A 15,978-nucleotide genomic window follows, 5' to 3' on the forward strand; every position below is an offset into this window, starting at 1 on the left:
GCGACTTACCCACTGGATAAAGTTATCCGCTCTTTGAACAACCGGCACAAGATTGATAAAACTATCCTCTATTAGTATATACCACACAAGTGAATAGTGTCTTTCGCGCGCGCTGATTGGCTAGCTCGGAGATGATTAACCAAGTACTATTCACCTCCGAGCAGCCGAAGACAAACAAGATGGTTTCCCGTTTGCCTCCGGCACTTAAAAGGAAATTATTTCGATGAACGAGGCACCTGTTACAACAAATACAAAAAAGGTAACAAAGTTTAGTTTGACGGCATTAAATGGTAAGTTATTTAATTCTTTCCAACCTAATATTCTATGAAAATACAATGCCTTGTTTACGAAAACTGCTGACCACTATAATAACAATGTAAATAATGAAACATCTAAAATTTTGCAGCATGGTTTCAACTGAACAACAAGACGAATTTCACACAATAATTGAAGAAATGGCACCTTAGCAACTAAACAAGTGCCTTTAAAAGTTTTATTTGTTCGCAAGAAAGCGAGACGGAATTTTCTATAATAAGAAATCCCTTACCCCCGGGCTTACCTCACGGCGCGCGAGATTTTAAGATTTCCCACCATTTGTCGCTTTACCTTCAAAAATGAAGCAATTTTTTGGTCCGCTAGTTATTCAGCTTGTGTGGTAAATACTAAAACAATTATTTACCTCAGTGTCGGTGAAAGTGATTGACATTTACCTCGCCGCTTCGCGGCTCGGTAAATATCCATCACTATTCACCTCCACTTCGGTTGGAGCGGCCACTTCCGGTTGCAGCCTCGCTCCAGGCCTCTTAAGTTTTAGGTTTCCCAGTAGGTATCGCGCGCGTTGTTTTTAAGCACGAGGTCGAAAAATAAACATGTCGTGTTAAATCGTGTTTTGTAAGTTTTATTTGGTCCAACCAAAATTGGTCCTTCGAGTCCAAATACAAGAAATCAGCCGCTTGAGGATGAGCCTTAAAAGTACGTGGCACTCGGTGGATGAATGTGTGATATCCCCGCTTCGAAACAGTCCTGAAATAAGTCCTGAAGACTCGATAAGTCAAGTTCCAAGTCAGAATGATTCCGTCAAGTCAAAGTCCTCGTCAACCTCGTCCAAGAGAAAGCGAGAAGCACGAATCAAAGCTGCCGTCGCAAACCTGCAAGCAAAACAGTTAGCCGAACAAGTGAAGCGAGAAAATCAAGTCCGTGAGGAGGAATTTCGCGAAGAAACGGCCCAAAGGGAGTTGGAGCTAAAACTCGAATATCGGAAACGGGAGTTCGAGCTTCTACAAAAGAAAAGGGAGAGCGAAAAAGCCGTCATCTCAGCCCAGAATGAAGCTGAATTAGCCCAACTCGAACACGAAATAATAGGGCAAGAAGTCACCGAAAGAAACGCCGAAAAGAACCAAAACAGCAAGGTCAGTGAAACGATGACATCTCTAAAACCTTATTTAATGAACACTGATGCTGAAAGTAAGGATCATTTTTCAAACCCATGTACTGAGTTGAAACCTGGAATGACATCGGGATATGTTTCCCAAGAACTCAAAATATCAGATCATACACCTCTGCAATATGACAAACAAGTTGTCATGTCGTATGCAAATACTCCTTTAAATCCAGTTGCCAAGTGTTTACCGCCAAAGGTTTTAGAGTTTTATGCACCCAACATTGGTGGGTGCACCTCAACTCAGCCAGACCCATTCAGCCAAGGAAGTGAATATACATCTCAGCATATAATTACTCCTGTGAGTTTAGAGTCAGATCCTCAAACAAATACAGTGTCATCATGTCATTATGTGAACTTTCCCCAACCATTGGTTGGCTATAGTAATATATACGCACCTCCAGTCACATCAGTTACTTGGTCAACAAAACCTGAAATCAAGTATCCAGAAAGACTGAGTAGCCAAACTCCTCAAGACATTCCTTTGTCGTCAAGACCTACATGTGTTAGTACATCACCTGCTGTCAGTAATAGTTTCCAAGCCTATTCCCCTCATGATCCAAAGTTTGAAAGTCCATTGAATCACTCTTTCCCAAGTAGTACACCGTTGTGGGGCCCAAGTTCCAGAAGTACTTCAACTCCCCACTCAAGTCGGGTCAAGTCAAACCCCCTGCATCGACCAGCTCAAGTAGACCCTAGGGGAGAACCTGTAGATGCATTTATTGACAGGCTCATAGATGGCCAGGAAACTGTTTTTGCCGAAAGTCTCAATAGCTCACTGACGGACTCTGGTACAGCTCTGCTCCGAGCACAAGAGCAGCAACGCTTACCACCACTTGAGCTTTTCAAGTTTACAGGCAAGCCAATTGAGTGGCCCAAGTTTATTGAGAGATTTCGTGACCAGATCCATAATAAGACAACACTGACTGACTCTGATCGAATGTCTTATCTGTTCCAAAATCTCAGCGGTGAAGCAAAGAAAGCCATTGAAAGTTTGGGTGTGACTGGCCATAGTTACCCAACCGCCCTCAAAACACTAAAACGACAATTTGGGAACCCCAGCAGTGTGGCATCAGCCTACTTAAAGAACATGCTTGATAACTCTTGTGTGACTCCAAATGATAGACAGGCATTGCGTGATTATTATTATCAAGTGAAAGCTTGCACTACCTGGTGCGTCAAGATGGGCCAGTCTGCTATACTCTTAACACCAGAGTATCTAAGTAGGGCTACTATGCGATTACCCATTAACCTCAGAGTGAGATGGTACGAACATATTGATGGTCATGCTGAGAGAGCTACCCTGCTAGCATTTGAGAAGTGGCTTTGCAAAAGAGTTGACACCTTATTCAACCCACTTGAAGATTTCATATGTGAAGAGTGGAACAAGAAGCAGTCATGTATGAAACCAAAGTCAAATTTGAAGCTGCATCCTCTGGCTACAACTACCAAGCCTCCCAAACCACCTCAAGTGCAGCCGCGCATGAAGGAGGTCGGGAACATAGTCCATGTTAGTGAACAGAAGTGCGTTGTGTGTTCAGACAGACACCGTGTTGCGTTTTGTCCTGTTTTTAAGTCCAAAGCCTTGAAGGAAAGGAAACAAGTTGCGTGGGAGCACAGACTTTGCTTTAATTGCCTGAAAGCAAACCATCAATCGAAAGAATGTCCAAGTACGAACCGTTGTCTTAGAGAGCATTGCAGCCGACCACATCACACTCTCCTGCATGAAGATCGTCAAAGCGATCCACATACTGATAGTTCAGCTTACAGCGAAAGCACCGGTATTCAGTCATCAATCCCGCCAAAAGAGAGTGCTCAACCAGTGGTACCCAATACAAGTTCTCCTCTAGTTCCATCCGATGTCCCTCGAAGCATCAACCAAGTGAGTGTTCAGCCTCGGAGAAAGGTCCTCCTTCAAGTCCTGCCAGTTCAAATCCATAGCTATCGTGGTGTAGTCGACACATATGCTGCCCTTGATGCTGGGAGCGACTCGACCTTGATTAGAAAGGACTTAGCAGACCACCTGCAGCTTGAGGGTGAGACACACCAGCTAAGTTTAAATACAGTTGGCTCTGATGCCAAGATCCAGAACTTAAGCAGAGTAAGTTTCTCCTTGTCATCTAAAGACCATCCACAACTGATTTCTGTACAGGGAGCATGGGTTGGCAAGGAAGTACCAGGATGTGATAAACAGTTATATCAGTAAAGGACATGCTAAGAAATTGACACCTGAAGAGTCAAAGGGAATGACCTCAAAGACATGGTACCTCCCACACCATGCGGTACTGAACCCCAACAAACCTGGGAAGGTTCGTGTCGTTTTTGATGCAGCCTCAAAGTATGACAGAGTTTGCCTAAATGACAAGCTTCTCACTGGTCCTGACTTACTCAATAATTTGGTAGGAATCCTGATGCGATTTAGAAGTGGAAAGATCGGCATTATGGCGGATGTGGAACAAATGTTCCATCAAGTCGGAGTTTGTGAAGAAGACAGAGACTCGTTACGTTTTCTGTGGAGAGATTTAGATGAAACTAGACTTCCAGATGAGTACCAAATGACAGTGCATGTGTTTGGTGCTGTTGACTCACCCTGTTGTGCCAACTATGCACTACAAAGGACTGCCCTAGATCAGTCAGAGAAGTTTAGTAAGGATGCAGTTCATGCCGTTCTGCGTAACTTTTACATGGATGATCTTTTATCCTCGAAACCAAATTCTGATGGTGCTACCAACTTAGCCAAGCAGCTAATTGAACTCCTAGCAACAGGAGGATTCAGACTCACAAAGTGGATGTCGAACAGTCGAGAGGTCCTGGCAGCGATCCCATCCTCTGAAGTGGCATGTAACACTGTTGACCTTGATTGTAACGAGCTGCCACAAGAAAGAGCCCTTGATGTCAAGTGGTACACAGAACAAGATTTCCTGTGTTTACAACCAGTGAAGAGTGGCTTCCCTGACACTAAGAGGGGAATATTGAGCGCGGCGAGTAGCGCTTTTGATCCCCTTGGTTTTGCTGCACCATATGTGATTAAGGCAAAGCTGATCATACAGGAGTTGTGGAGGCGTCAAATAGACAGGGATGAAGAGCTACCTGATGAAATTCTTCAGGGCTGGCAAAGCTGGAAGGATGGTTTAAAGTCATCTCAGATTATTGCAGTTCCCAGGTGGTATGGATTCCACCGTGATGAATGCCAAGATGTGCAACTACACGTGTTCTGTGACGCTTCGGAGATTGCCTATGGAGCCGTAGCCTATTTCCGAACGATTAGTTGTGGACGTGTAAATGTGAGTTTCATAATGAGTAAGACAAGACTAGCTCCGATCAAGACCTTGACTATACCACGCCTGGAACTGCAAGCTGCAGTGATAGCAGTCAGATTGAAGTCGAAGATATTGGAAGAAATCGACTTTGAAGTTGATGATATGTACCTCTGGAGTGACTCAGAGATTGTCCTCCACTACATTAGGAACACTCATAGGAGATTCAGCGCTTATGTGTCACACAGAGTTGCTGAAATTACTTCTAACTCTGACGTTAGGAAGTGGCACCATGTGCCAGGTTTGATAAATGTGGCAGATGACTGCACAAGAGGGATCGAAATGTGTGATTTGACTCCTGAGTGTCGGTGGATCAATGGTCCCAAATTCCTCATGCTCACTGAAGATCAGTGGCCAAGAAGCGAAAGGGCTCCAGAATTTGATGACAGCGAACTGGAAGTAAAGGCTTCAGTCCTAACAACGTCAGCTACCCCCAGTGTGAGCATGGTCACATGGGAGAGGTTCTCTTCCTGGAGGAAGCTGGGGCGCGTGTATGCTTGGTGGATGAGGTACAAGTTCCAGTTAAAGTGTAAAGTGAAGAAGAAATGTCCACCCTCAGAGCGACAGGGGAAGACGTTGTGTGCCGATGATCTTAAAGAGGCCTCCCTAGCCTTATGTCAGTTAGCACAGATTGAGTCGTTCAAAGAAGACTATGAAGATCTTCAAGCCAACAGAGCACTACCCCACAACAGTTCATTACTTCCGCTGCAGCCCATTTTCCTAGGCGGAGTTATCAGAGTCGGAGGTCGTCTCAACAAAGCTTCTATACCATTTGAGGCAAAGCACCAAGTGATTCTTTCCCCCGCACATCCAATTTCAAAACTTCTGGTTCACGATCTTCATGAGAAACATCTGCATGCTGGGAGAGAACATACTCTGGCCCTTGTGCGTCAGCAGTTCTGGATTCCCCAAGGAAAATCCCTTACTAGGAAGATCATCAATGATTGCCTGTACTGTAGGAGAAGGAGAACTGAGCCCAAAGTGCCTGTGATGGCAGACTTACCCAGAGAAAGACTTGCGCTTTTTGAACCTCCGTTTACAAATACCGGAGTGGACTATTTCGGTCCCATGAGCGTTAAGAGAGGGCGAAGCACCGAGAAAAGATGGGGTTGCATCTTTACATGTCTTACCACCCGTGCAGTCCATTTGGAGCTAGCAGGAGACTTAAGTACTGATTCGTTTATCATGGTATTGAGGAGATTTCGAAGCCGCAGAGGCAGTCCCAAGACGATGCGTTCCGACAGTGGAACTAAGTTTGTTGGGGCTAAGAGAGAACTAGAGGAAGCATTGAAGTCGTTAAGTCAAGAAAGCATTGCTGGTGAGCTAGCCCACCAAGGGATCACCTGGTTCTTTAACCCACCATCGTCGTCGTATGGGAGGAATCTTTGAGTCACTGGTAAAGCAAGTCAAAAGAGCCATGAAGACTGTCATTAATGACCAGGTTATGCCAGAGGAGACACTCCATACAGTTCTTGTTGAGACTGAGGCTGTACTAAATAGCCGCCCGTTAACTTCAGTCAGTGATGACTTGAACGACTATGAAGCATTGACACCAAACCACTTTCTGATTGGAAGAGCATCTCCTAACAACCCTCCAGGTCAATTTGAGGAGCGAGAAGTTAACAGTCGCAAGCGGTGGAGAATGGCGCAAGCCCTAGCCGATATGCTGTGGCGTCGGTGGCGGAAGGAGTATTTACCTAGCCTGACCACCCGTTCCAAGTGGAATAAAGAACAGAGAAATTTACAAGAAGGGGAATTTGTCCTCCTGAAGAATGATGATGCGCCTCGCTCGCATTGTCCTCTCGGACGGATTCTCAAGACTTTCCCAGGGAGTGATGGCAGAGTGCGTATGGCAGAAGTGAAGACTCCAAATGGAATCTTGATACGCCCAGCTGCTAAGCTGTGCTTATTGGAAGCGTCTACTTGACTAAATGAACGGTAAAGGACCTTATGAAGACTGTAAACACTTAAGACATCCTTTGTCTAGAGCCTGCTCGTTGTCGTTATTTTAAACCTAGGAACTGTTGTTAATGGTCATTCGTTTCGGTCCGTAAACTCACTGGGGGGGGGGGGGGGGGATGGAGCGGCCACTTCCGGTTGCAGCCTCGCTCCAGGCCTCTTAAGTTTTAGGTTTCCCAGTAGGTATCGCGCGCGTTGTTTTTAAGCACGAGGTCGAAAAATAAACATGTCGTGTTAAATCGTGTTTTGTAAGTTTTATTTGGTCCAACCATCGGTGAATAATTGTTAAATACTGAGCTATGTTAATTAAGGACTGTCTCTGTCACTGTGTTTTCAGCCAGTATGGGGCTGATGTACCTACCAAATAAAATATGTGATAAGTATACGACTTGGCCACAACTTCAATCTGTTGAGATAGGTCTTCAACGTCTGACAATGATGTTTCCACGATAATATCATGGGTAACATATTACTCCTGCAGGAGAGCGTAGAACGGCCGAGCACTCGTCGCAGATGTACCGGTAAATTACTTCCCCAACACTAAATTTACTGTGCAGACAGGAACAGAGCTTCAAAAGTATATTATTTTACTTACAGCCTCGCTTCTTTATAGAATTTGCATTCTACATTTTTTTCTTGTTTTTACGGCTTCTCGTTTCAGACACAACCTCCCTACCACATTTTCTTCTGTTTCAAAATCTCTATTTTGTACTCAAATTATAAGACAAGCATTTTTAGATGAATTGTGGTCAAAATTGACAGCTCCAAAGTAATTGTCATATAATTAGGAGTGCAGCAAAACCGGTTATCCTCTGAGTAACTGAAAAACATAGCTAACAGAAAATGCCGATTAATGTGCATAAGGTAAAATAGAAGCTGTCATTTTACGGTATAATTTTAAAGTTTGGTTAGTTGTAAGCAAGAGGCAGCGCCTTTTTCAGTTATCATTTAAATTAAAGCTTCTCGCTTTAAATGCTGGCAAAGTCACGTAATATTTTCCTTAAAAGCTATTTTCTTTTTTATAATTTTTAAAGGTTTGGGAAAAATACATTAACAACAGAGACTTAATGTCTATACCAAAGGATGTTAATCAAGAGGATGTATTTTCAAAATCATGCATGGTAAGACTAACTACTCCATTGTCAACAAAAAGACTGTAAAAATTGGGAAACAGAAAGGTTAAGTGAGGCAAAAAAATACGCCAACGCACTAACATATCTCTAAATTAACATGAATAACATGAATAATTTGAATAACTTTTTATTTCAGAGCTGTTCTTTCCATCTTTCGCTTCCTCGCTAGTGGATCTACAGAACGTTCTAGATCCCAAATGAATTTCAATACTACCACTGATTTCTAAAAGGAGGGTTTGACATTATGACAATCAAAAAACTCATTTTACTAAATCTACAATTATTCTATGATCTTTTACTGTAAACTTTGCTGTAAAGGGACACCAACAGCTCTGTTACCTCCAATTTGTTTCCTTAGGGTTTCTGTAGACAGGAAAAAAGGTGCTTACCGAAAATTTTATTTATATTTGTAACTGAAAATGGTCACGCGATCATTAAAATGTCATAATTTACGATCACGCAGTATCTACGTGGGAAAGTGTGTTACAGTTCCAGTGACATTTGGAGAGGTAGAACACTGACCACCTAAACCGATAAGTAAACACAGTTTTAAATGTGCACCCAAAGCCTAAAGAAGCAAGCCTAAGGCATAAGATGTTTCAGTCGTGCATCTTATATGTTGCCATGAAAACATGGCAATATTAGAAGAAATCGGTTTGGCGAGACCTTTACTTATCACATTTCTCATTTTGAGGATGGATAACAGATAATGGCCGGGACATTCCTTAAAACGCCTCAGAATCAGTGACATTTATCAACAAATAATGATCGAATAAAGACTGATGCAACCGATATTTTAATTCACTCTTAAAGCTAATTTATTTTTGGGAGTAAGGTTTAAAAGTCTTACTGCGTTTGTTTTAGCCGTAATCTTAGCAGAATCACGCAAGTTCAAATTCACGTTCATATCCACGAATTTCAAGTCTCTCGAGAGCAGTCTTGTTGTGCTATTAAGGCGTTGTATTGATGTTGACTGTTGATCGTGATGTGCAACAAGCGTTCTTGTAAAAGGCAACAGCCTCAAGTCCATCTGTTCGACCGTTAACGTTGTCTTTGGTTTTGAACAAGTTCTCAAGATTCTTAGTCATCATTTTGTATAGCTTCCTCTAGCGGTTCCACAAGTCGTTTCTTGCAAATATATAAGCACGAAGCAACAACAAGGAATATTAACACACCTGTCAGTCCAATAATGGATGGAACGCTCATTTCAAATTTATCCTCTACGCTCTCTTTGTTATACAGGCTGGAAAAATTACACACAATCCCAAAATAATGAACCTTCAAACAACAAATAAACGTACAGGACTTCACAGATTACATCTGACAGAGTGTTGAAACTTCTACAAGGAATTATTTTAGACGAATCATGATCAGTTGAAAGTTGTAAATTATTAATGGTAAACATTGGATCGATCGAGCGAACCCTTAGTTGTCCACTGTAAAAAATTTAAAAATGTAATTTCACAAAAGCCATATTTCGGAGGGTGTCCGAGGTGACTCAAATAAATATATTTGGAAACGCGTCGAATAAGACCTGTTCTTCGTCGGATTTTGACGACCCCTATTTTCTTTTTTAACCACGATGAACACGACAGCAAAGTCGACACAAATTTAACAGCCGATTTATCGACCGCAGAGAAAGAGCAAGTGGATATCAACTACATCAGACAACTCAGGGCTAACAACAAGAAACTGAGAGGAAATGACATTTTAAAGCAGCCAAAGGCCAACACTTCAACTTACGGCCTTAAATCGGGGAGGTTTTATTACGCGGGATGCCCTGAGGGCAGACAGTGTCTAAAAATAGGCTCCGTATCGTTTATTTATTATTATTTTTTTTTTCCATGGTACCTTCAAATCTGTACATTAATTTATTCATTAAACTCTGCCCTCTCCTAGTAGGAATGTATTGTTCTGATTGGCTTCAACAAAAGCGGCCCAACGAAAATCCATTATTGGCGCTTATTTTGCGAGGGAGGGGATCTCCTCATCCCTACCTGTGTGACGTCAAATCATCATTTGATTTATTCATTAAACCTGGATTAAATTCTGCTCTCCCCTAGAGGGGATGTTTTTGTCGACTGTTGTGGCCGCCATATTGTTTACGTGTTTTAGACTCAACTGTGCTGTTTTCAAAAAAAAAATTGACCATTTTGAAGCGGTAAATCGAAAGAATAACTTCCAAGAAGCACTTGACAGTTAAAACGGTAGAAATTGGAGAGTTCCTGGCGAAGGAATCCCGCTTTGTTTGACATTTGTAGAACCACGATGAGAGGAGAAGAGGTCATTGATAGCTGATTGCCAAGACGAAATTGATCATCTTTTTAAAGCGATCGTTCTTCCTAAAATAATGTATGGTCTACCTGTTTATGGCGCATGCCGAGCAATTTTAAATACTGTACAATGCTTCCTGGAAAGACGCTTTAAGAGGCGTTACTCCTCAAAACTTTACAATATCAACGAGCTCTTGGAAAAATGTGATAGGAAACTTTTCAATAAAATCAACAGCGACAGTTCTCACCCGTTGTACCCTATGTTGCCCCAAGCTAAAGCGTCCTCCCTTAGATTAAGACGAAGTACTAGCCAGTTTCCTAAGATAGACACCGAACGTTTTAAAAGTAGCTTTTTTCATAGGCTTAATTTTAGATCATTTAGGAAAGCTTTTTGCCTGTTTTCTTTGTTTGTTTGTTTCTTTTTTTGGTGAAACGAGAACAATTTGTAATCTTACACTTTTATTAAAATTACATAACCAGAATAGAAAACGTGAGTCAGGCCACGTTATCATAATGGAATACAAGGGAAACAAGAGAAACAACATAACGCTATCTTTGTGACTCAAACTATTCCATTAGCTAGGATAGTGTTATAAATCTGCGAAACATACAATGGGAATAAATGAGGCCACATTAAGCATCCCGCGAAAATGCCATTAGGGGCATCTTGTTTATTTAGCTTCGCCTAATTAAAATACACATACGGATCTATACACGATACGTAAACAAAATTGAGAGGAAATGACTTAAAGGCCAACACTTCAACTTACGGCCTAAAATCGTGGAGGTTTTATTTATTTAGCTTCGCCTAACTAAAATACAGATACAGATCTATATACATGATACGTAAAGAAATTATTAGGCAGGGAGACCACTACAGCCTAGCTAATTACAGCGCATCCCACGTTAATTTTTAAAAAATTTAAAAATTAAAGCTACTAATATATAAACAAGAAAAAAAACGGAAGTACAAATTGCTAGAAGTAGCACGTCTGCGGGCACAGTAGAGTCCTCGCTATATTGCATTTGGGACAGATTTTTCTCCAGGTTCTCATGTCGTTATGGTCGTACAGGTTCAGAACCTTATTGTAATATTGAAGTAGTAAACTTTTAAGGACGGTGCCTTCTAATACCGAAGTATTTTTGGCGGTTTCTAACGTTGAGGGAAAAGCAGATTTTAGCAAGGGCTATTGGAATCCAAAAAGAAAGTTGGGGTTAACCACGCATTTTTCAGAGATAATTAAACATTTATATCTCTAAAAAAAAAAGCCAAAATATAAAGCAATGTATGGGATTTTTTTCTAAAGATTGAAGCTTAATTATCTCTGAAAAATGCATGGTTACCCCCAATTTTTTTTTTTGAGATACCAAAAGCACTTGCTAAGTTCTGCTTCCTCCGTATAGTTTTAAACCGTGCACCCATAGGAAACCCCAGTATCCCGCGATGCGCAGAACGTATGCGCAGTAACAATAGTAGGCACCGTCCTTAATTGAGGCTAAAGAGATATGGCTTGTGCGAAGCTCAGCGGGCAGAACATTCCATGTGCGGCACGCGCATATGAAAAATGAGCGTTGACAATTAACAGTTCGGTTTACGGATCCACAACTCTGGAATTCAATACCTGACCCATACAGAATTATTCGACCTTTTAGGCTTTTAAAAATAGCATTAGAAAATTGGACTTCTCAGGTTTACTATGATCAACAACTTTATAGCCGTCCATCGCATGGGATAAACAATATAGTTTTTATCTTTATAAATTTACTCATTGTGGTTTTTTATTCCTATGTCGATAGATTTTACATTTTATTATTCTAGTTACTTGTATATAGCCACGATGTTTAGTTATTTTAATTTTATTTTCGTGTGTAATACCTGAAAACTAGCTGGTGAGCTGTCTCACTAAAGCTAAGCGTATCTACACAATAAACTTGACTTACCTTGACTTGATTGTTTTGATCAACGAGGATTGAAATAAAATGAAATTGTAATACTGAAGGGCAACTAGAAGGATGCTAAGTTCCGGCCTTCTAAGCTACGGCCTATAAAGGCTGTCATTTAAAGCGTGCCAAGCGACAAGCGCACGATGTGGAATTGGCGCAGGTTGCACAATATTATTATTAAAAATAATTGGGAAAAAGGCCAGGTGTTGAGTCTGCAGTCTGCTTTTGTCGCACACCGACCACAAGGTGGGTTTTCTCCGGATCGCACTTGGTGACCAGTCATATCCAAGGGAAGAAGAAACAAGACATTGTAACTAAAATTTGCTTTTAATTGTCAGCCTTTTATACCGTACAAACTTTCCTTGCTTAACAAAATAAAAATACTTTTGTTATTAATAACTAATAAACTTTTAACAACGGCCTCCAAAGAGAAGAGTAACATCTTAACAACACAGATATATACATACAAAGTACCCTTCCCCCTACGAATTTTCTAAAGAAATTAAGGGAGCATAATATTTGACAATTCAGGCCATTCTGATTCAGGAATAACAATAAACACTATCAGTTTCCAAAAGAACACAATTCTGCCTATTCAAATTAAAAAGAAAACTTTCACAAACGAAGGACTCAATAGGCCATTTCCGAGTTGCTTTGAAGCTCATTATGAAAGCGAGGATAACTGCAAAGTTTTGTTATGAAAATTAGTTTTCATTCATATGGGACAGAACTAATTTTCATATGAAAAGATTTGCACTCTGCCTCGCTTTCATAATGAGGTTCACGGCAACTCGGAAATGGCCTATTCCTTCTATTCTAAACAAGCCGCATTCCTTTCATTCCGCTATCGAGGGCAGAATGAAAAAATACCATTCTGTTCTAAAAAGGTATTGGTCCCAAAAGAACACGAATACTGCGTTAATGTATTTCCCTTCCGGAATAGGGCAAGATTTCCGCACAGCCTCATACATTAACCGGCTATGTGTACAATTTGCGACTAAAACTCTATTTATGTTCGTTCTTTGTTGATGAGGGTTATATGCATGTATAATTACTGTATGGGGCTCCGCGGAAATCTTTCCCGGAATAGCACCAAGAGAATGCACCTTAAAGTTTTATTTAGAGTGTCTGCAGGTATATTTACATCATTTTATTATTTAAAGCCTATCCTTATAAAGCAAACAGTATATTACATTTGCACACTTTTGAGAAAATACTACAAAACTAAATGTGAACCAAAACACCGTTGACTGGTAATGGTGATGATAATCATTCAATGAGAATATTTACAATAATATAAAACTATTGATATCTCCATCCAGTAGTTTGGGTCACCGATGTATTTTATCGACTATTTTTCTCACTCATGAACAAATGTATGGTATTAAGGGCTAAAAGTACATGTTACAGACTTGCAGATTTATACAAGAGGGTGGCAATCCAATTAGATTTCGTGACTACTTCCAAAAACTCAAGTTCTCTAGTGGTATTAGGTTTTTGGAGTCCACTGAATAACGTAGAGCAACTATTTATACACGACGAATTCCTCGGTCGGCCGGTTTAAAATACAAAAGCTGTACTACATAATGAAATACAATACAATATGCCTACTTAAATAAGTAAAATTTCATACAAAATAAATAGGAATAAAACTAATAAAATAATTCCGTTCACATTGACTGTAAATTGATACTAGTCATACTGAGTCTAGGCTTGCATTTAATGCTTTCGTTGTGTGCTGCATCATTTCAGGGAAAGGACAACGACCTTAGAATCCTTTCAAAACACAAGTAGCAATTACAATTGAGCCTCCAGTAAACAGACACCCTTGGGGCCAGAAAAAGTGTCCGCTTAAGAGAGGTGTCGGCTTATAGGAGGTTAAAAATGTAGTGTTTGTATGTAGCTGAGAACATTACCATGTGACCGCTTAAGAGAGGTGTCCGCCTACGTTGAACAAGTATGGGCAACTATGGAAAGTGCCTCTCACTTCCTCCCCCCCCCCCCCCCCTCCAAAAATCACCTCACCCCCAGCCAACAAACCATATAACATATAATTGAACTGGATCTAGCTTGTAGTAGAGGGTATTGTGGGGGAATAGAAAAAAATATATTTGCATGTGAAAAGATTCTCCACTTAAACCTCGTATACAAGGTAGTTCCAGTTCAACACATGGAGGATACGAAAAACGTTGATTGCCAAGCACAAGCGGATCATGCTGCAAGCAATACTCTCCAGTGGTTTCACTAGTACATATATAGCACCTAAAACCAGGCTTCAATGCTGTCTACGCATAGCACTGAACTGGACTTCAAAGTATTTAAAGGATTTTGAAAAATACTGATGGAAGTCACAACATGCATTCAAAATATATCCTTTCCTCCCCCATACATTCCCTTGAAGAGAAAACAAAAGCACAAAGCTATTTTGACTAAATTACCCTGACTTACTACTGGAAAAGGGTTGCTTAGCGACCTTATATTTTTTTCAAAAGGGGGGTGAGGGTGTGCAAAATTTTTTATGGTTATTTTTTCTGGAGCTAGCTTGAGATGAAGATTAACTTCGCGTTCTTGTATTAACAAAAAAATGTATGCCATTGTTGTAACAGAGTAGAAGAGGAGTCCTTTTGTATCTTTTGGATGCACCTCAGTTTTGAATGAGGTTACCAGATCAATACAGATCATTACACAGAATTTTTGTATTCAAATTCTCTCCACTAAAAGATTACCCCCTTTTCAGACCAAAATAAATGAGATTTTTACCTTATTACAGAGAACCCTTGAAAAAGCCATGCACTTTAGGGCAGCAAAATTACCTGAGTGTATACCTCCGCCCGCCCTCCCTCCACAGAAATCAGCATTATATAATAAAGTTACCAGAACAGTTTCCTTCATTCTTTCATAATCCTCCTCAAACACAGCCAGCTCCACTGTATATGAAACGTCACCAAAGCATAGCTGCTTTAATTCTCTTATAGTCATTGTCCACAGCCGTCATAGTTTCCATTGCTGTAGCCAGAGCTTCTCCTATCCTTGTGCAGTTTGCATCTATGTTTATAACTGCAGCTCTCGCTCGCCTTTGACCCATCCCACGAGCCACTGCACGATCAAATGCTGTCACTTTCAGCTCATTTATTTTCTCTTCATTTTCTCTAAGTTTATTTAAGGCACCGGGTGACTGGGTCAGAACCTTCTTAGATGCAGCACCAACCTACCGGGAAAGAACACAGAATCAACACTGTTTAATCCCTTTAGTCTCAATAACGACCAGTAAATCATTTCTCCTTACAATATGACTACTTGATCAAACTAAAAGGTTGGGAGAATAAAGAAAATGATCACCAAACATAAATTTAATGTCTTAACATTTAAACCAATTGAAGGGCATGAGGTATGACCAACCAATAGTGTGTTTTAGATCCCTTTCAGTTGTTTTGGTTCAGATCTGCCCAAATTTATTGCGTGTGGCCCCCAGTTTCTTCAGGAAACACCACTCCAATGTTTTATCCACTGCTTTAATTTATGCTTCATTAACCCACGATTATGGGAAAGATTTCTGTTTTTATCACAAAATGAAGAACAAAGCAGCAGAAAAAAACTTTGGGCAGCATTTCCTGGAGGAACTGAAGGCTGCTTGATAAAACTCCAGAGAATCTGAGCTAAAACAACAAACTGAACTAACAGCAATTTTTAACAATATTATAATTATTGCATGAGTGCGCATTGGATACAAGATGATAGATAGGCAATGAGTAACACAGCACCAGGTTGGCTACATAATCATCTCATATCCAACAAGCACAAGTGGAATTTTATTAAAAACAAAAAAATTGTTGAATCTTGCTGATTTTTCCCTGTGACACATACTCTGTCATATTTGTGGGACATCCTATAATGGCTGATATACCATGGTTACT

General features: G+C 40.6%; 3 protein-coding genes across 4 annotated transcripts in view; 2 read left to right on the forward strand and 1 right to left on the reverse strand.

Annotated features, from left to right (window-relative positions):
* The window catches only part of LOC146466561 (uncharacterized), a 187,374-nt gene that overhangs the window by 163,137 nt on the left and 8,259 nt on the right, over positions 1–15,978 (reverse strand). The window contains exon 9 of one of the 2 annotated variants that reach the window (XR_014867979.1): positions 14,538–15,272. Coding sequence is in view for 1 of the 2 variants with exons in the window: in XM_085127243.1 (XP_084983369.1) it covers positions 15,006–15,272 (267 nt within the window). In the remaining variant the exon portion in view is untranslated. Of the gene's footprint in view, positions 1–14,084; positions 15,273–15,978 lie in introns of those variants that run through there. The other variant, XM_085127243.1, reaches the window with a different exon arrangement.
* Positions 3,685–6,144, forward strand: LOC146466569 (uncharacterized). The gene has a single exon (XM_085127094.1). It carries the CDS (start codon positions 3,685–3,687, stop codon positions 6,142–6,144), a length of 2,460 nt encoding a protein of 819 aa, XP_084983220.1.
* LOC146466570 (uncharacterized) lies at positions 6,173–6,682 on the forward strand. Its single transcript, XM_085127095.1, has one exon. It carries the CDS (start codon positions 6,173–6,175, stop codon positions 6,680–6,682), a length of 510 nt encoding a protein of 169 aa, XP_084983221.1.

Source organism: Pavona decussata, unplaced genomic scaffold, assembly GCF_977016875.1.
Source record: "Pavona decussata unplaced genomic scaffold, jaPavDecu1.1 SCAFFOLD_143, whole genome shotgun sequence".
Taxonomy (NCBI): Eukaryota; Metazoa; Cnidaria; class Anthozoa; order Scleractinia; family Agariciidae; genus Pavona; species Pavona decussata.

Excerpts from the sequence above, each read along its gene's own strand:
- LOC146466569 (XM_085127094.1), top strand. The coding sequence starts at position 3,685 with ATGACCTCAAAGACATGGTACCTCCCACACCATGCGGTACTGAACCCC.
- LOC146466570 (XM_085127095.1), top strand. The coding sequence starts at position 6,173 with ATGAAGACTGTCATTAATGACCAGGTTATGCCAGAGGAGACACTCCAT.